This window comes from Eretmochelys imbricata, chromosome 17 (genome assembly GCF_965152235.1).
Source record: "Eretmochelys imbricata isolate rEreImb1 chromosome 17, rEreImb1.hap1, whole genome shotgun sequence".
NCBI classification, from domain to species: domain Eukaryota; kingdom Metazoa; phylum Chordata; order Testudines; family Cheloniidae; genus Eretmochelys; species Eretmochelys imbricata.
The window spans coordinates 3,489,170-3,510,056 of record NC_135588.1 but is presented as its reverse complement, the minus strand read 5'-3'; the positions used below and the strand labels follow the sequence as shown (position 1 = coordinate 3,510,056).

Here is a 20,887-nt window from a genome sequence, read left to right as displayed (position 1 = left end):
TTTCCTAATTTTCTCTTTAGCCCACTAGTATCCAGCTGCTTTCAGTGAGGCTTCTCCAGTGTAAATTCCCTTGCACACAGAATCACAGGCTGAACTCCAAGAACTCAGTGTTCTGCTAAGTCACCATTACACACTCAGAGCCAAGGGAGTACAGAAAGGCACCTTTGTACCTTTAACAATGAAGCACATCAGCTACACCTGGGAGTGAACTTTGAACGTCACAAGATAAGAGGAGAGCGTTTAATGAATTTTCCAGACTGTTCTCCTCCCTGCCCTGTAGGACATCTTTCTGAAAATGATCACTTTTCCTTCTCGATTGTCTCAGATTTTAAAGCAAAGTACTCCCCATCAGGCTATTGACTCCTGCATGCATTCATGGGAGTTCAGTACACCCACTATTGCTCGGAACAAGATGGAGCATTATGTACAGCACCCTGCAATTGCTATGAGCCGCACCCCACATTACAAATGAATGAGGCCACATTGTAGAACTCCATCGACTGCATTTGGCTCATGGGCCCCAGTTTGTCCCCACTGACTTTTCCTCCCAAAATATGATGTGACTAAAATGAAATCGAGTATGACTAAAGTAAAGATCTGGGAGTGGTTCAGAGAAGTAGCTATAGCTGAGCAGTTCTGGTGTGGGTCAGAATTTGTCACATGCAGTATATTTACAGTGATTCAGCTGGGATAAACTAGTAACCAGTATATAGTTCAGTACTAGGAATGAAAATAACAGGAAATCATTCCTCCAGTAACCTTTTCTGTCTGCCAGAAAAACCGAGCAGTTGAGCCATGGGGTTGTTATTCTAGTTCTGCCATGTACTGTTTCAGGAAGCAATGCATACTTTGCAGGATCACATGTTTTTCAGAGCTGTTTTTCAGGTCAGGCAGTTTTGATGGTGGTTTAATCATGATTCAGTTGCTCAAACATATTCAGGATTGAGAAACTATTACAGTTAAGCAGACCTGTCCTGTTTATATTGCCTGTATGCAGTGGTTCTCAAACTTTTGTACTGGTGACCCCTTTCACATAGGAAACTTCTGAGTGCGACCTACAAATTAAAAGCACTTTTTTGTATATTTAACACCATTATAAATGCTGGAGGCAAAGCAGGGTTTCGGGTGGAGGTTGACAGCTCATGACCCCCCCAATAACCTCGTGACCCCCTGAGGGGTCCTGACCCCCAGTTTGAGAACCTCTGGTATATAGTGAGTACCAGACTGGCAGCTCAGCTGTGTTTAGTGGGTTCTAGCTCTGTTCCATTTCATGAAACTTTCAGGATCTTCCAGTGCTTTTAAGTTGTAAACACAAATTTTTATTTGGGGTATAACCCAAGTGAGACAAATCCACTCCCAGCCAATACTTGGTACGGAAGGTTTAGCCTACCGGTGAACTTTTTTTTAATTAAACCAGTTTGAATGCTGATAGGTTCTTACAGTCCCTCCCATCCACCCATGTTTTGTTGCATCACATATATTTTTTGTGTTTCAGATATTCAGTCATAAGATTTTTTTAGGTCATAATTGCACAATTCTGACTGGTGCCTTTTAATCTTCCAGTGCTTTTTTTTAAACAAATGTAATATATTCTCCTGATTGAGATTTTATTCTTTAGTTCTAAAGCTCTATTGACCGTGACCATGGGAACCCTTGTATCAAGAATTATGGTTAAACACAGTTCTCTGGAAAGACGGCAACCTGGTTTCTAATTCCAGGGTAGGCAGGGCCAAAAGATATTGTTTTTTTCCTGATGTCCTGTCCTAAACTGCTGTGCAATATTACTGTGTGCTATTAAAGAGCTGCCATGTTTCAAATCACAGGTGGCTGTATACCAGATGTGGGTGAAATGATCCCTGCATGTTGTATGTATTATCACTTCAGGTCTGTAAAAAACTTTGGAATTCTTCAGGATGTGAGGATATACTTATAATGAAAGGATATATCCCACCCTAATGTTTACACAACAATGACAGGTTAGTGGCATTCCCGTAATTAAAATGGGATGTGAGCTTATTGTTACGGATTTCAAGGTTCATTTTCATATTCATGGCATGCAGATCCCATCAGTGTTAATTATTCTAGCCCATTAAACTAGGCAAGTAGGGTTAATTTCTTGCTTATGCTGAAACATGCTGTACAGGACTCACTGGTGTCACCTGTTTTAAACAGGCTTGTATACAACGTCAGCTATACGTAATGCTGAATCACCACTGCCTTGCTGGGTGTGTCTTAGCATTAAACATGAGGGGATGTGACAAGTCCCCTTTTCTAGGATTAGTCAGGTAATAGACAATGGTTATTGTTAGGATATAGATATTCAGGTCTGTCTGTAAAGGCCTATACTCTAAGAATTTAGGTGTATTCTTATCACTTGACTAGTTATAGAGGTACAAAAGAAAGAATCAAAATCACTGTCTGCCGGTGTAAGGGCCTTCTCTTACTGTGACAGTCTGAGGCCTTGTTCTTAGGCTAAGGCCTTTGGCTAAGCAGCAGAGGCAGCAATAAGATGGGAAGCGAATGGTCAGATCCTCACATTCCAAACTAGTCACATTGAAAGAAGGTGCTATTGGGCTGTTAGGAATACAGTCCTGTCCTGATAGTGCCTATCGCCTCCAGAGAAAGGGAAGTGCCTAGAAGATGTAAAAGGAAACTTAGTTTAATAGCATCCTGTCTGGCAAGAACTCACTTATCAATAGCTGGGATGTGAAATCCTCACTTCTGTATTGTTTTGTCATTATAGTTCCCACTTTGCTGTTGTTTGTCTGTATAATCTCTGTCTGGTACTGTGATTGTTCCTGTCTGCTGTATAATTAATTTTGCTGGGTGTAAACTAATTAAAATGGTGGGATATAATTGGTTACATAATCATGTTACAATATGTTAGGATTGGTTAGTTAAATTTCAGGAAAATGATTGGTGAAGGTATAGCAAAGCAGAACTCAAGTTTTACTATATAGTCTGCAGTCAATCAGGAAGTGAGGGGGTGTGTGTGTGGGGGGGAAATGGGAACAGGGAATGTGGGAAAGGAAATGGGAACAGGGAATGTGGGTAAGGAAATTGGAATCATGTTTTGCTAAAGGGGGAAATGGGAACAGGGAATGGGGGTAAGGAAATTGGAATCATGTTTGGCTAAGGGCAGGAATGGGAACAAAGACACAGGTGTAAGGCTCTGTGGTGTCAGAGCTGGGAAGGAGGATACTAAGGAAGGAAACTGGAATCATGCTTGCTGGAAGTTCACCCCAATAAACATCAAATTGTTTGCACCTTTGGACTTTGGGTATTGTTGCTCTCTGTTCATGCGAGAAGGACCAGGGAAGTAAGTGGGTGAAGGAATAAGCCCCCTAACAGTTATCAATTTGGAGCAGATACCAAGATGGACACTGCATAGTGACAGCCAGGTGATGGGAGAGTGCAGGGTGTCTCTTGGGCTAGGATGGAGGGAAGGAGCCAATGTGTGTGTGTGTAAGGTGTCTCTAGAACCAAGGATTGAGTGGAAGGAAGGAACTGAGCCACAGGAGGGAATGGGTGGGATCTCTGGCACTGGAGATGGAGTGGAAAAGAGTCAGGTAGTGGGAGGGAGCAAGTGAAGAACTGGGACAAGTTGGAGGGAGGGAACCAGTTCAAACCTAAAATGGTCACTACCAGGGCTGCTTCAGGACTGAGGATTTATATATGTGGACTGAATAAATCCAGCAATCGGAGTGACCCTGTCTTTACCACACAGTGAAGTGACTCTGAATTTGGCTTCTCTGGAGGCTTTGAACGTAGTGCACACTGTTCCTTCAGCCTCTGCCTTGGGGTCACCTAGTAACATTTGCTTGTCTGGAGCTGTTTGTCTATAGCCTTCACTCATGGTTCAGCTGAGTCTGCAACTAAAAATACCTCCTGTTGGCTTGCACAGGCAGGTCTTGCTGTTAGTGTGGCCCTGTGATATTACATGATACTGCAGACACCACATTCATGTAGGAGTTCTGCCTTTTTTTTTTTTTTTACAGTATTCCAGCTAAAATAACTAGTGATGTGTCATCACTATCAGGTGGGGGGAGAACGGCTGTTCGTGGAGGTGTTATGCTGAAAAAACAAAAAAGTTTTTTTTTCCAGTCATAACTGGGAGCTAGCAGCCTGCAGCAGCTGCTTTAAGTCAGAGTAGTGAAACTCTAGCCACAGACTAAGTCTTGCTCTTACTTACATATAGACTTTTCTGTGGTGCTCATCGCTGTAGTGTCAGAGTATCTCATCCGCACTAATTAATTTATCCTCTCAGCCCCATTGACTTCTGATGTGGTTGCCTTTCTGAAAAATGGGGCCTACACGTCTGATCTTGGGCACCCAAAAATTGAGACACCCCAAAGCAATGGCCCCTTTTGAACATTTTTGCCTATACATCTCGCTGAAGATCATATGCTGGGAGAGCTAAGAGTACAGCTCAGATCTCCTGATTCCTGGTCCAGTGCTTCAAATACAAGATCATCCTTTCTGTCCAGGAAGGTTTTCTAATTCACCAGGCTTAATATTATACCTGATCTCTGAAAACAAAACATCTGCTTTATATAAGATCTCACCTCTTTGGTTCTCAAACTTCCATAGGAACCCCTGATAACAGATCATTGCACCTACAAAAATGACTCCCTAGATAAAGAGGTGGCAGTACCTGAGCTGACATGGGGAATTCTGGAGTGATGCCTACAACTTCTAAATTCAGGCCCAGCAAACTAGATTGTCCCTAGATTTCACAGAAGCCCAGGAGGAAGCACTGCCCAGCTGCACCTGAGTGATACTATTTTAGGAGCGTATATTACACTTCTGGAAACTAGACGTGGCATTTCAAACTGATCCTTCCTGGGGAAAATCTTGAAAACTATACAAATTCCACCCTTTTTTTACAGTATGAAAGAGGGACAGCAGCTGTTCTTGCTGTAAAGCCCAGACTGATTCAGGTAACCCTTGGAGAAAAATAGTTTTAAATATGAGAATGTTTCCCTTTAAGGAATTGTCCAGCTTGCCTCTGTGAAAAACAGATCAAGTCAAATCTTGCTGTGTGTCTGTGGAGGTGTGGGCAGAACTCAGTTCATTGGAAGAAATGGCTCTAAAATATAATCAATGTGAATTTTTAACACAAGAGAAGGTAGGTGATGGTTGTAGGGAAGAATTGAAGTTGGAGGGAGCTCATTCTGGTTCCCATTGAATTAGATTGTTTGCTGGTTGGACCAGTTCAGTGAAGTAAAAAAAACGTGAGTCTCAGAAATACGATTTTTTTTTCACCAGAAGGGCTGAGAGCTTGAGGGGAAGCACCATTGCTCTTCTGCCCTCTGAAAAGGGGTAACTTTGGTGTCAGATTGATTGATGGCCTTGGAGACTGAAATCCTCTTTATGCACGATAGCTGCAGGCAAAGCTTTCCTGCTACACACACTATGGCTCAGTCCTGACAACCAGTCCTTCTAATCATTCAGTGCTGGGCCTCACTGTGACTGGTCTGCGAGTGGAGCCAACTTTGATGTACGGCTTTGGTGATGATAAAGCTGGTATGAGATTCCTCAAGCTGAAGTAACACTGGGCTCTGCCCCTTGGGGTCACGACCCATTCGGAAAAAGTTTAAACACTGGAGCCACCTTAATGTTACCAACTCCTCCCAGTTTTGGGCCCCACCACTCCAAATTCTACTATCTATATGGCGGACAAGACTAGCTACTGCTATTGTACCAACCTCCCACACATGCCCAAACCCTGGCACATCAGTGCAGCACAAACCTGGATGATCTCTGTATAGTCAGTGAAATTTTAGGGATTGGAGCCAAAAATTGGCAGGATTCAAGTGCTAGATCTCGGTATTTGCAGTGTCCTCAACCAGGATGGGTTATGTGTTTGGTGTAAAAGGAACATCTACCCTGGTCTATGCAGTAGAATTAGGGGGTCTCATCACTGTCTGGATTCAGGTGCCTGATCTAGGTATTTGTGGCACCGTTGTACTGGGTTTCCTCAGGATCTGGGCACTGGATGCAATAGGAGGGGTTACGCTTGTTCTCCGTGCAAGCAGTGGAATTTTGGGGAAAAGGGGGGGTGTCAAAAACTGGCAGGATCCAGCTTTCTCCTTCCCCACCTTTTCTCATTCCCAAGGACTTGGCTCCAAACCCTCCCAGTCCACGTGGCTCTGGACTCTGAAGCAGCAGCCCCAGAGTGTCCCTTTGCACCTAAACTCCAGATCACAACAACGGAGCAAAAGGCCCCAAGGCAGAGGGGTCCAGCCGCAAGCTCTGTGGTTACGGGGGTGCAGGGCCAGGAGCATGGGGAAAACCAAGGCAGGCTCTGCACGGAAATCTCGGGGGAGAAGCCCAGCCGCAGCGTCTCCGGCTGCTGCCGCCCGCTCCCTCCGGGGAAAAGAGAGCACGTGGGTAGGCAAGAAGCCTGCGGCTCCCCGGGAGCGGCCAGGGGAGCCGCCGCTGCCTCCCCCGGAGTTCCGCCGGTTCGATCTGGGGGCGCAGAGGGAGCGCTGGGTAAAGTTTCAGGAGAGGCAACGCCTGACTTGCGAGGAGGCAGCCAGACTCCTCCTGGACACCTTGTGAGTAGAAGGAGGGGGACGCGGGAGTCGCCAGGCACTAAGCTCTTCCCACCGAGGCAGGGCAGCGTCTCTCCAATTCGCTCCGGTGCGGGCAGAAACGACCCTCCCCACGGCGAGCTTATCCTGTCACTGCGGCATGCTGCTGCCGTTCAAGGGCTGGTGCACGTTGCAGTTGGGATGGTGCAGGTTTGCATGCTGCTTGGGTCCCACCTGCATTTCTTTAAATCTTCCCTCCTGGCCTCCGGGGTAGGGGCCTCTCTGAGTGCAGCATCGCTTTGGACAGGATCTCTCACGCCCAAGGATTTCTCGGCAGCCAACAATGTGGTTGTGCAGATTATTTTATTTGCGTTACTTTGTGTGACCCATCTGTACGTTTTTGACCCGCTCTCTCTGAAGTCAGTGGGAGCGGGCCCATGATTGTTAGAGCTGGAGTTAGGACAGTATATTTTTCTCCCTAGACCCCATCTACCCTGTGGCTTTGAAGGGGGCTGCTCCCCCTTGGGCTCAGGTGGGTGTAACCCACATGACTGATGCCCTGATAGACCTTCTCTCCATCTTTGCATTCTGTGTTTGGTATAAACCTACAATTAGGTACTTTTAGACAAAGGACATTAATGTAACTAATGTAAATATACAAACCCTCATTAGAAATGCTGATTCGAGCCAGGCTAGTGCTCCCTGTGGACCTTTATCAATGTGGTCTGATAAGTGCCTGGTTAATAATTAATGGAGTCAACTCTTTACACAATGACAGGTTTCAGAGTAACAGCCGTGTTAGTCTGTATTCACAAAAAGAAGTCTGTTGCATCTGATGAAGTGAGCTGTAGCTCACGAAAGCTCATGCTCAAATAAATTGGTTAGTCTCTAAGGTGCCACAAGTACTCCTTTTCTTTACACAATGTGCATGATAATGAAGTTAGGCCATTTCCTTCATTATCATGAACTTCATTATCATGCACAAATAAATGCTCAAATAAATTGGTTAGTCTCTAAGGTGCCACAAGTACTCCTTTTCTTTTTGCGAATACAGACTAACACGGCTGTTACTCTGAATTGTGTAAAGAGTTGTCACTTTGGATGGGCTATCACCAGCAGGAGAGTGAATTTGTGTGGGGGGGTGGAGGGTGAGAAAACCTGGATTTGTGCTGGAAATGGCCTAACCTGAAGATTACTTTAGATAAGCTATTACCAGCAGGACAGTGGGGTGGGAGGAGGTATTGTTTCATATTCTCTGTGTATATATAAAGTCTGCTGCAGTTTCCACGGTATGCAACTGATGAAGTGAGCTGTAGCTCACAAAAGCTCATGCTCAAATAAATTGGTTAGTCTCTAAGGTGCCACAAGTACTCCTTTTCTTTTTGCGAATACAGACTAACACGGCTGTTACTCTGAAACAAGCCAATACATGGAGGCTAAGCCTTCCAAAAACATGGTTTTGGAAGGCTCACCCAGCCACCTTTCTTTTGATTCTTAATGGCAATACAAATAAGTGTTACCTGGTAGTGTTATCCAGACCTCTTACATTTAGATTTATCTAAGTGTTTCTGAAATGCTTATCAGTGTAATATCTAGGTGGGTGTTGATTTTGGTAATAATGTGGGAGGTTCATTGCACACATCTTATAATCACATCCAGAGAAGTGGTAATGGCTAGACATACAGCAGCTCTGACTGGACACATATCTCTGCTTTGTATTCAGATTTAGGGGCCAAGTACAGCGTTGGATTTAGTCAGACTACTTAATTATCTTCAAAAAGACTTTCTTTTGTATTTCGGCAGTTTCTCAGCCCAGAATCTCTGCCTCATAAGTGCCACAGTTGCTGTACCTGAAGCCTGTCCATATGATTATTCAGTGTAATATTCCTCTTGTCAGCATTTTCACAATGATAAACACTGGCTTCTGTGGAGCCACAGAGTTTATTTTCTTCCCATGGAATCTGTGGGCTGTTACTCTTAATCTGTTCATGTTTCAGGGACCTCACATGAAAGGGAAGTAAAAATCCTTTTATCCTGTTCTTTTCTGTTGTTTACAGTGACGCATCTACCAAGCTCATATTCTAATCCTGCTGTCCCATCTGAATGTGTGTGTAATATAGTTATCTTTTTGGTATTCCCATTAAATAAATCTGAACAAACTGTCAGTACATGCAATTGATAATATGAAAAGCAAGGGACTTCGTATCTTTGTGTCTGATCTAGCATGTTGATTTAGCTACGTTACCATGGCAAAGTCCTAAGGGAGTGAAAGAAATACAAAAAGCAGAGGCCTCTTGAGTCTGTGAGTGCAGCTGGGAGACTTCAAAAACATATTAAAATGTTTTAAACTAATTAAATCCTACTTATCGTCTCTGTTTCCAGCTTCTAAAATGGAAGCAAGTTAGTGATGCTTTCTATCTAGAATGAACATCATCCTGGAGCAGAATTGGTGGGAACATGGGAAAATTCTAGTCTTAATTTCACTGGTGTAATCCTTACATAATTTGACTGAATTCTATGGGTTACTCTAGATTTACACTACTGTAACTGAGATCAGAATTTGGACATGTGTTTGGGGGAAGGTGGGTCTGCTTCAGTTTGGCCCCCATTGCTAAGTAATCTGAGTGGATAATGACTCTGGTAGAGCTGACTTGGACACTATGAAATCTCAGTGCTTCCTTGGCCAACTAGAATTGTCTGATCACAAATCCTCTCTTTTTGTGTGCGTGCGCCTTTTCTCCATCCAGTGAGTACAAAGGCTTGGTGAAGTACACAGGAGGCTGTCACTGCAGAGCTATCCGCTTCGAGGTTTGGGCATCAACAGATCTGCACATTTTTGACTGCAAGTGGGTGTTTTTTATTTATTTATTTTGCCATCCCCAAATCTGAATAACCAAATATTTTGCCCTTCTCTAGCACTTCCCATCCAAAGATCTCAAAGTGTTTACCAAACAGAAATCCACTGGAAGTTGGTATAGTAGCAGGACCGATGTCTAACCTATTTCCTGTAGGATGCAGCCCCAGCTGAGTAGGTCAGTACTGTTGATTTCTGGTGCTGGTTCTGCAAGTGCACAATGTGCTGATTGGCAGAGAAAGGAAGGTGCACTTCTCTCTGGGCAGCACAGTGACAACTTCGTGTTTTCTTTATGCCCTAGCTGAAGGGGTGAGGCTGTGGCAAAAGCTGCAGTTGTCAGGGAGATAACAAGTGCTTGGAAAGCAGCTGAGAACAGGGAGACTGTAGCAGTGTTGGGGTTACAGGGATCCTTACTGAGATCGCTACTAGGTGTGTGATTACAGGCAATTTTAGCAGATTGTTGAGGATGAGATCTGCCTCTCATAGGCCAGAAACAGTAGACATAAAAAAAGTCAAAGAAATACCCCATTTTTAAATTTTGTGGAATACTAGCTATGGCCCTAATACAAGGTCCAATTAAATCCAGATGAGAAATTCCATTGACTTCAAGTGCTCTATATACGGAAAATATTAAATGTCCTTTATGAAGTGGAAATGCAGATCAAAGTGACTTGCTCATTACAATTTGGTAAGATGTGATGATTATTATTACACAGTCTACAACTACTACAGTTAATAATTACACAGACTTCCCCTGTGATCCTGAAAAGTTACTATATCTATGCCTCAGTTTCCTCAGCCACACAATGAAGACAGTAATACTTGGATATCTTGCAGGGATGCTGTGAAGCTAAATAAATTTAATGAGATCCATGAATGGAAGGTTCTAAACACATGCAAAGTGTTATATTTAGTATCATTATTAACAACAATATCTTACATATATACAGAATTTTACAAACTCCTATACATGCAGGAACCACTTACCCCAATACTAAAATGTAGCCATATCTGGAGTAAAACATGGCAGATGTTTAACAGGATTCTGCACAACAAGGAGTGCAGAATACCAGCTCCATATGGGTCTGCAGAGGGAAATATAGGTAAGCAGAATGCAACAACTTACATTGGAATTCAGCTACAGTTTCATGATTCATACCTGTGCTTGTAAAAAAACTGTCAAGGTTTTAACAACCAGAAATGCTCAGGACCTGCATTTTATACATCATCAAAACAAAATGCTTTCCAACAGATCTCTCAAGGTCGTGGGGTTTGATCCTTTCCTAGCATTCTCTTATCAAACGGAGAACACATTGCTACCAACATGTGGTGAGGGATATATATTGAAGCCCTATAAAATAGTCTAATTTCAGTATGGTCTTTCCACAGACTCAGAATTAGTTTCTTTCTAGCTCAGATGTCACTACAAATCTGTTTCCCTGGTTTGCAAAGTAATTAATATTGGTAGCATTTGGATTAAGTTGGCAAACTTTACATGGATTTCTCAAGGCCACAGTTCAGCATTGATCTATCCACTGAGAGTTGTATTGTGGAGAGAAGACAGTTATATAGCTCTCAGTTTTGATAAGCTTACTTTCCATATTACAGGGAAACGTAAGTCTCTAGACTGAATGCACGCATACACAAATACATATGCCATATTTGCAGTCTGTCCACTCCTGTCATCAAACCTAATGTTTGCAATGTTGTTGTAGCTGTGTTGGTCCCAGGATATTAGAGAGACAACATGGGTGAGGTCATATCTTTTATTGGACCAACTTCTATTGAATCTCTTGTCTCTCTAATATCCACCCTGATGACAACTAGGTAAAAATAATTATAGTTTTCAGTGAAATCTAACTTGTTGAGAGCTTTAGGCTAGATATGATTGTTACATTGCAGGTTATAACTGCCTATAGAATAGTCATGGTTTTTTTCTTTTTCTTTCCCCTCGTACAGTTGCAGTATTTGCACAAAGAAACAGAACAGACACTTCATTGTCCCGGCTTCACACTTCAAGCTGCTGAAGGTAGGTTAGGGTTTATGAGTGCAGTGGGTATGGGTACCTGTCAAGATATTTGATTCTGAAAGATTCAGATGGTGGTCAGCTTTGTATCCTAAATTTGTCTGTGTCTGTCTGAGGAGATGTGTTTGGAGACACGAAAAATCCATTTGGATCCTAGAAGCCTGGCTGTACGTGTATGTTAACGTGTCTCAGAATGGGAAGTTCCATGTTTGAAAAGTGAATATATCTCTTCAAAAGATGAGGCAGGGATGTATGTACACCCCAGGAGGTGTGTACACCAGGTAAATATGCTAAGTCCGTGTTACACTGACGACAGTAAAGAGCATTACTGTCACACTCATACTCCTAATGGGCTAAGGACCTGAGCCAAAGCCCATCGCAATCAGTGTGAGTCTTGACTTATTGGGCTGTGGATTAGGTCCAAGCACATTGCTCTAAAGCATTCTGCCTCTATTTTAGATCAGCTTCAGACTTCCTTAACTTGATTTTTAAATTTTGATTACAGGCTTAATTCTTTTACATTTTAATTGTTACAAGGGCATATTCCAGGTTAGGCTCTTGGATTCCAAGTTTTCTGAGGACTGTAGCTTTTAGGTTAATTTTTCTCAGCTTCTAGCATCATTTAATTTGATTTTCTTTTATAGTTGGATGGTCTCAGATAAACACAGAAATTTGTCCACTGCTTCTAGGAGGAAAAGCCCCAATTATGTTTACTTTGGAGCATTTAAAAAAAACTAAGCACTTTGTAATAGACCTGCTGTAATAGAGAGAGTTCAGTGACTGCATTTCAGTGGTCAGAAAGTAAAGCCATGGCAATTGTTAGGCTTGTCTGGCGGAAAGGTGTATGTGAAAATAAAGCACAGAGGGTAGGGGAAGGAGATAAATATATGGAACAAAATAGCATGCATGCAGTATTCTTAACTCTAACTCACATAAAGACATAGCAGGTGATATTTTAGACTAGTCTTAATTAGGCTTCTCTTCTTGTGCCTGCAATTTTACATTTATTAATTACAAGCCTGTGGAATGTAAGTGACAAAAAATGACCCATTTCTGGGTACTTGGCAAACCTTCATCATGTATTTTTTTGCCTAGGGTGCTGATAACATAACAACGTACACCTTCAACACGCACCGCGCCCAGCACACATTCTGTAAGACCTGTGGTGTGCAGAGCTTTTACACTCCTCGTTCTAACCCAGATGGTTATGGTAGGTAAACAGAACAGGGAAGAAACCTGGTAGACATACAGCAACACAAATTCGCCCCCTGCTGCTCTTGTATACTGACCATGATGACCATTAGCACTCTGCCAAGAGCAGTAGCACAATAACTGTGCATCATACAGCTTGCTTCTAAAGTACTAAACATCTGAAGCTGCAACTTTCAGTAGCAGCTCCTTATTGTGTAAGTCTTAACTGTGACCAATGGGCCACTGGCCATCTACGGTTTCTCACCTGCTGCAGCTGCATCGACACCATCACCACCCTCTGAGATTCACTGCCCATGAAACTGAGAGACTAGCTCTCCTTGGCTTCAAAGGGAGAGCTTCTCTCTGTATTTCCTCCTCTTCTCCAGGAATAGCCCCCCACTGCCTGGATGAGGGCACCATGCGCAGCACCATCATGGAGGAGATAAATGGCAAAGAGTGGGAGAAGGCCGTGAAGGAACATAAGACCATCAGGAGCATGTCGAAACCATGATACAGCCTCTGCACCAAAGTGCTCAGCTTGGAGCACTGCCATTGGCAGGCCATCATGTAACCTCTTAGTTCAAGCTCCGCTGTGCCGAGCTGTTCAGGAAGTATCTCTTTTTTGTTTTTTTAAATAAATCTTTCTGTGCTGCCTGTTTTTTTCCCTCCTTTCATTTTATATTCAGTTGTCAGACCACACCAGTTCCATAACCTACCCAACAGCTGGGATTTTTCCTCTTTGCCTTATTCTGACGCTGCCCCTATCTGCAGCAGAGTTCAAATCACATTAGTTAGAACAAGGTTCTTACATCTGTTGCAAGATTGTACCATCTTGTCTTTGGCTAGTATAGACACATCCCAGTTGCGTTATGATCTGGTTTACACCAGTGGTTCTCAACCAGTGGTCCGGGGCCCCCTGGGGACCATGAGTAGGTTTCAGGGGTTCTGCCAAGCAGGACCAGTGTTAGACTCACTGGGGCCCAGGGCAGAAAGTCTAAGCCCTGCTATGCAGGGCTGAAGCCCGGGGCCCTGAGCCCTGCCACCCAGGGATGAAGTAGAAGCCTGAGCAACTTAGCTTCACAGGGCACCTTGTGGCATGGGGCCCCAGGCAGTTACCCTGCTTGCTACCCCTTAATGCCGGCCCTGGCTTTTATATGCAGAAAACCAGTTGTTGTGGCCCAGGTGGGCTGTGGCGTTTTCATAGCATGCTTGCTGGGAGGACCTCAGAAAGAGAAAGGTTGAGAACCCCTGGTTTACACAACTATACTACCTGAAATAACGTCTCCCAATTCTGCTCTGTTACACTGGTCTCTCCATTGATTTCACTGAAGTTACTCTGGATTTAGAGCTATACCAGGCTGATGCTGGCATAACAGGCTCCAACTGAGCAAGTTCTTCGTACGTGTTTAACTTTCAACACAAGAGTACTGCCATTGAAGTTAATGCAATGGGGGCTGCGGGTGCGAGCGCAAGGGCAGCACGTGGAACCTCCCTGGCCGCCTATGCACCGAGGGGATGCACGGACCTGGCAGCTGCTTCCTGGGAGCCATGGTAAGTGCTGCCAGGACTCAGCACCCTGAACCCCCTACCCCAGTCTGGAGTCCCCTCCTGCACCCAAACTCCCTCCTGTACCCCTCAACACCATGCCCCAGCCCTGAGCCCCCTTCTGCTCCCCAAACCCCTCATTCCCAGACCTACCCCAGAGCCCACAGCCCCAGCTGGAGCCCACATCCCCTCCTGCACTCCACAGCCTGGAGCCCCCTCTTGCACCCCAAACCCTTCATCCTCAGCCCCATCCCAAAGCCTGCACCCCCAGCCAGAGTCCTCACCCACCCCCCCTGCACTCCAACCCCCTGCTCCAGCTCGGAGCCCTCTCCCACACCCCAAACTCCTCATTCCCAGCCCCACCCCAGAGCCCACATCTCCAGCCAGAGCCCTCACCCTCATCCTCCTCCCACACCCCAACCCCATACCCCAGCCCAGTGAAAGTGAGTGAGAGTGGGAGAGAGCAAGCGATGGAGGGAGGGGGGATGGAGTGAGTGGGGGGGTTGGGCAGGGGACGGGACAGGGGTGTTCGGTTTTGTGCAGTTAGAAAGTTGGCAACCCTAGCTGTGTGCTTAAGTACTGAGAGTACAGTTCTGCCCTAGTATCTTTTTAATAGCTATGTTTGGGAGGGTGTTGTGATTTGAGTAAGGAATTAGGAGCCAGGAATTTGGGCTCTGATCCTGGCAGTGCAAAGACTTGCTCTGTATCCTTGGGCAAGCTGCTTATGCCATCTTTACACTGGGGTTTATAGTATTTACATCCCTATCTCCCACAGGTGTGGTGAGGAATAACTCAATGATGAGTGCAAAGTGCTCTGTAAATGCTGAGTATTATTTAGTTTGCTCTGGTGTGAAAGTTCTCCTTTAAGATTCCAATTATTACTAAAATCTCTGTGTAGACTTAAAAATTACAAATACATATTTGAAAATTGGCCTCTCTGTCACTTACCTGCTGAATCTGTGGGCTGCAAAACCCAGAACCCAGCACTTCCTCCTGGCAGCTAAGAGGAAGGGGGCAGCTTTTCAAATGGTGCATCTGGAATTTTTATGTCTATATATTTATTCTGTCAAAGGACTGGCTGGCGTCCTCTCACTTGTAACTTCATTTGTACACCCTGCACATCCTGGTAAAAAACAGCTTAGGTTCAGCGGATCTCAAAGACTTTGTTTGGAAGCAGGAATAAATACTAGTGTTTCACGAGGTACAGTCCAGCAGAGTAAAGCTCGCACCACAGGGTGGCTGGGAGGGTCGAGAGGGAAGGAACATTAAGAGTTCAGTGCAATTATATTAGTTATATATTATTAATTTTTAATATTTTATTCCTAAAGTTTTGGCATTTTAAAGTCAAGAAACCAGCCCTCCATCAGCAGGAACTGGCTGACTGACAGGCAGTCCTGGGTGGTTCAGTGTTACAGCCTGAGGGCTGTGAGGATCCTGGTTCAAACCCCAAAGGACAATGTGTATCCTTGGACAAATCACTCCTGGTGCTTGATCTTTACAGCAGAGGGAAATGGGTAAAACGCAGGAATCACCAGGTGGTGATCTGGGCCTTGTCTCCCTGGGGACACCCATTGTAAAAGCACATAAAGTACATGCTGTATTCTAAACACCTTCAAAATTCTACTTCACTAGTAATTAGACTCAGATCAATCTGATTTGCTGGTGGTTCTAAGACCATTTAAGCTGTTACAATGGGAGTTCAGTAATTGTTTGAACCCAGGCATCTCCCAGGCTGTCAGGCAAAGGACACCTAGAAGGATGTAAATACAGTATGTTTCTGCAATCTGAAAGGCTGCAGGGCACACAGAAGGTGGAATTCTGTCCTCTTCTTGAGACAATAAAGAAGCAAGAGCTTTCAACAGTGCTTGGTCAAGAAGAGCCTCTCTTTTCTTTGTCTCCCTTCTCTGGTCTCTCAATACCCCCCTGGAAGTGTGTATGATTCTCCTTCCCTTTACAGAAGGCAAAGTGAATTGATCACCATAAAGCGTGAGAACAGGATATAGGTGTGGCGGAACCAGAGAAGCTGGCTGTGATGGCACCGCATGGCTCTCTAGAAAGATAAAAATATGCGAGAAAGCGTTAGACCTTCCAAACCCATTCGGAAGACAGCTTTCAGGGCTTTCTGTAAAGTTCACTACTAGATTTACAGTGAAACCTGTCTTCAGAGACCCACCAAAGGACCAGCACAAACACAGCTTAGCAGCGGTGGGATTCTGACTAAACTCAAACAGTGCTATACTGGAATCACTGGGGATATTTTCAAGTGGTTGCATATGACCAGATGTTGCTAGTTGAGGCCCATTTCATGTATTTATGAGATGCCACTTGGAAAGTAAGTGTCAGTAGGCAGGTCAGATTCAAGGTTCTAGCCACTGTGGCTTGAAATATCAGAGGAATTTTTGTACTTGGAACCTTCTGTTACTACCCTCACAACTATGACAGTGCTGTGGGTGTTACTTGTAGATTAGCAGCACTGTTTGCTCTGTAATGTTTACTTTAATATACTGTGGAGGGAGCTCTAATCATATGGTGATTAGACGTTTCTTGACAAAAATGTATAGCGATCGCACACAGTAGAATAACCCGAAGTTTGCCCAAAAGACAGGGCAACTTGCTAAGAGCCTGCTGCCACAAGTAGTCATATAACGCAGAGGGCAGATCAAGAGAGAATACTGCATGCTGGGAACTGTAGTCTCTACAGTCCACATCACTGTATCAAATATAAGAGTGCACTCTGGCCACCCAGGGTCTAAGAGCTGCCCAATCCCACCATCTGAACGGCGTACAAAGCAATTTGTCTTGACAAGTAAATAGTCCTAAAAGCAAATCCACTGATGCTTCATAAATCAAAGACTGTTTGAAATGTGACAATTACACTCCATGTGCAGTATATATATTTTTAAGTTCTACATGCATGAGGCGCTTTTTGTTGAAGCTCTCACAACAATTCTGAAATGATCAAACAGACTGGGCAGGAACAATGCATCTCACCTTGGCTTGTTCAGACTCCTCCTTTGTTAGTATAAAGAGAACATCCTGGGACTGGAGGCAGCTAATGGGGACATCCAGGATGGAGATGTACTTCCGGAGGAGGTTTACTGACTTGAGCGTAAGGACCCGGCACCCTGAGCAGAGCAACAGGAGAAAGCATGCAAGACAACAAGATGATTACAAGCTCACAGCATCACGAGGGTAGGCAAAGCCCCCAGCCTCCTGTATGACAGCCCACCAGGAGTCCAAATTCTGTCAGAACCTGCTTTTATGTCATGTGAATTTCTATTCAATTCTGTTTGCTTCTTAGCTATTCTGCTGACAGCAAACTTGGACTCCCAAGAAGAAAACCTGGGTTTAAAGGTTGGATGCCTTTTTATTACAATCTCAATTATTTCTGAACTTATTTGAGCCCAGTCCTGTTCCCATTGAAATGCATGGGAAGGCCCTTTGAATGCCAACACTGTATCATTTGAAGGTAGTTAAACAAGCTCATTTGACTGTCATTCTATTCCAATTTTCAACATGCTTTGCTACAGAAACGAGTGTTTTCAGTGTCCAGGAATGACTGCAGGAGATATTAACACAGGCAGGTGTTAACAGGAGCTCAAAACCCATCACCGAGATGTTTTTCATGCAGGGGGTGAAAGGAGCATGCAGAACAGATTCAGCTATGGTTCATTTCTTTCCCCTGTTTCTAAGAAATCTTTGAACTCAAAAGTTAATTGCTAAATTTCTTTTATGGCTAAACTGTATTTATTAATGAGCTCAGCTGATGGTCCCATTAAGGAAATGTAGCTCTTTGGGAAAGTGCCTTGAGATTTCCTGACACTTCAGAAGCTGAAGTAATTATGCTCCTTATTTTAGGCACTACTTGGAGTTTGACAGATGAGAACAGAGTCACTTTGTATAGACATAGTAGGCTCCGCAATCAGATGCACTGCAGCATGCCCCTGCAATCTGAATGAAACTCTGAAGAGAGGGTGCAAAGGGAGGCCTGAACTGTCACAACGTCTGTATCATTTTAACCCTAGGAGAACCCAAGATCACATATCTAATACAGCTTCAGCTGGGAACTGAGGTCCTTCTCCGTTGTCATTATGTTCTCACAGGGCACGAGGATCACAAAGTGAACATGAAGCAAGTTGATTCAGGATCACAAAGTGAACATGAAGCAATTGATTGTTCTCAGACAAATGGGACACGATGCTGAAATCCAGGAGTGGCTCACTGTTCTCTGAGGGAAGAAGTTAGCTGAAGTTTGACTGACTCCAAGACAAGGAGAGAAGAGAGACCCTCCTAAAAGTCCCTAGGCAATGTGCATTCCTCATTCTGTGCCCGCCAAGTAGCGGGCAGCTTGGGGTGCTGCCTTTGTGCTGTGAGTTCTCTCGACAGACACTTATTACTTACTAAGGGCCTGGTGCTAGGGGTGCAGAACAGTCTCACTCCCACTGATTTCACAGGATCAAGTACAAGTTAGTTTCACTAAAACCTGCATTCTAGTGCAAAAGTGGCTCAGGTCCAGGGTGGGAAAGCAACAACTCTTGTTCATACCCTGAGCAAGCTATCTGTGGAATTCCTGGAGACAGGCAGGGGGAGAAGCCACACAGAGGTCTCTGAGGTGTAGAATGGGGGGAGCAGCATGCTGATAAAGACATTTAGAAGGAAGCTGTGGAATATTCTGGGCCGAGGAACAAAGAATGGAGACAGGGCAAGACCTCCAACTTTCTCCAGCCTCACAAATGAGTCGGAGCATATGCTTGCCCCTCACCTATTCCTAGGAGTGGCACCAACCCACTTTTTAACTTTGCTCTTATTTCATCAGGGGCCATCAGTGAAAGAACACTGTAGGTTTTCTGGAAACCCCTCCTTCCAGCACTGCCTCCAGGTCCCTCAATTCCTCTTCCTCCCTCCAAAAGAAAGGTGAAGGGATTTTCCCCACCTTCTCTATTTCCTTTTGCACTCCCAAAGACAAAAATCATAATTGTTCCTGCTTTTGCATTAGTCCCTGGTTATTAGATGATTTTTGCCTGATTATGACTAAAGCCTGGCCAATACAATCTAACTAGATCAGCACTAACCTCTCCCAGTCTTCTTTCTGGAAGGGTTTGCAGCTGACTTGTTCCTGAGGGGTTAGTCACTGGCAGGCTTGACAGAGCTGAGATAGCTTTCAGCATTACTTTCTGCATCTGCAAGTGGGCAGGGCTAGAGGGTCAGAGGGCAACAGCAGGTTTCCATCCTGATCCAATGTGCTAGAATAGAGAGTGACACAAGGTATGTGATCTGGAGTTTTCACAGAAGTGTCACATCAGTTCACATTGCTGCAGGCTCTGACCTGACAGAGGAAGTCTGATGTTAGCAGATAAGCCAGAGTAAATATTGTCCAGAAGGTGATAAATCGTTAATATTGACATTAGAAAAATAGCCAGGTCATAAAGAGACGTTTCCAGCAGATGGCGCTCTCCAATGGTAACTGTAACTGGAAGAAAGCAACCATCATATACAAGCTAGTGCGCCAATTTACCAGATGGCAGCAAGTTCAGAAGCCTTCAGCACATTCGTCATGTCAGAGCTGTACCATGTACCTGATCCATTCCAGTTGAAGAGGCAGCAATTCAGTGGAACACTGGCCTGTTAAAGGTCACTGTGCCTTCCCTGCACAGGTGGTTAGGGAAGGGTGGAGGGGCCTGTTGTCCTACCAGGCTGCTTACAACTAGACCACGTGGAAGTATTGGACACCAGAAGCCCTGAAACCTGTGTGCCAGGGATACTTTGTACCACTCCCCTTCCCTTGCACCAAAGACCCTCTGTGGTGCAGGAGAAACACAAGGTGAGAATGGGGGGCAGGGGCTCAGGCTTTTCTCCTGGACCTGACAATGAGGCCCAAACCTCATTTCAGACCCGAGTTTAACTTCTGGCTCATCTCCCTGGTCATTGCCATCAACATGGAAGGTGTGTAATCCTTTCAGGCTGCTGAGCATATTCAGCTCAATGCTGCGAAGGTGGCTCCCAGCGAGAGGGGACAGTGGTACAGACTGAAGTGATTTGGTGGTGTGGAAAGTGGCTTCTGTTCATTTACCTCCAAGAAAGTCAATTTCTTGTTTCCAAGAAGTGAATTATTTTGCTGTTCTTTAACTCCAGGGCTTGTCGACCGTCCTTAAGTGCCGATGAAAATTTGCAGGCACATCCATTGTGTGTGTGCAAACCAGCAGTGCCCATCCATTCTGCAATCACAGTTAAGGAGATCCATGAAAGCCTGGCCTGTCAGATCCATTTTATGTTCAGTCAGTAGGGGATGTGGACGGAGACCCTCTGGGCTGCTCAAGTGTAGAAATCTGCTTGCTGGGTAACTCCAGCTGAAGAGGTCTGGATCATGCCCTGCTGTGTGGAAGAGCAGAGGAGAGCCACTGAAATGGATTCCCTTGCCCTGGCATTCCACATTTCCATCAGCCACCTGTTTGCATCTCAGCCCTTTTCAATGGGGTGTACAAAAAGCAAACATAGTGCAATGGGCCTTTTCCTTTCCTGGATCACTGTTTACAAGCCTTGGCAGAGCCTCCGGAGCTCCTAAGTGCAAAGTTGGGAAGAGAGGGATGGCCTGCCCTAGGGTTAAACACTGATGGACTGTGAAGTCTGGGCTGCTCCCCCATTCCCTAATCATCTTTTTCTAAGAAATACTAATTCATCTGCAACCACATTGCCCTTTGCTTCCCGATCCCTAGCAGCTGGGAAGGCTCACTACAT

The 20,887-nt window shown here is 44.7% G+C and overlaps 2 protein-coding genes across 5 annotated transcripts in view; one reads left to right on the top strand and one right to left on the bottom strand.

Annotated features, from left to right (window-relative positions):
- Positions 1-20,887, bottom strand: part of PIGL (phosphatidylinositol glycan anchor biosynthesis class L) — a 109,026-nt gene that overhangs the window by 6,430 nt on the left and 81,709 nt on the right. The window contains exons 6-8 of one of the 4 annotated variants that reach the window (XR_013348279.1): positions 17,144-17,277; positions 15,101-15,275; positions 10,365-10,475 (exon numbers count right to left, since the gene is read on the bottom strand). Coding sequence is in view for 2 of the 4 variants with exons in the window: in XM_077836730.1 (XP_077692856.1) it covers positions 16,104-16,202; positions 17,144-17,277 (233 nt within the window). In the remaining 2 variants the exon portion in view is untranslated. Of the gene's footprint in view, positions 1-10,364; positions 10,476-15,100; positions 15,276-15,299; positions 16,203-17,143; positions 17,278-20,222; positions 20,522-20,887 lie in introns of those variants that run through there. The other 3 variants (XM_077836730.1, XR_013348278.1, XM_077836731.1) reach the window with 3 other exon arrangements.
- CENPV (centromere protein V) lies at positions 6,202-13,261 on the top strand. The gene is made up of 5 exons (XM_077836733.1): positions 6,202-6,560; positions 9,284-9,382; positions 11,350-11,419; positions 12,512-12,626; positions 12,994-13,261. Exons 1-5 carry the CDS (start codon positions 6,286-6,288, stop codon positions 13,116-13,118), a joined length of 684 nt encoding a protein of 227 aa, XP_077692859.1. The 5' UTR covers positions 6,202-6,285; the 3' UTR covers positions 13,119-13,261.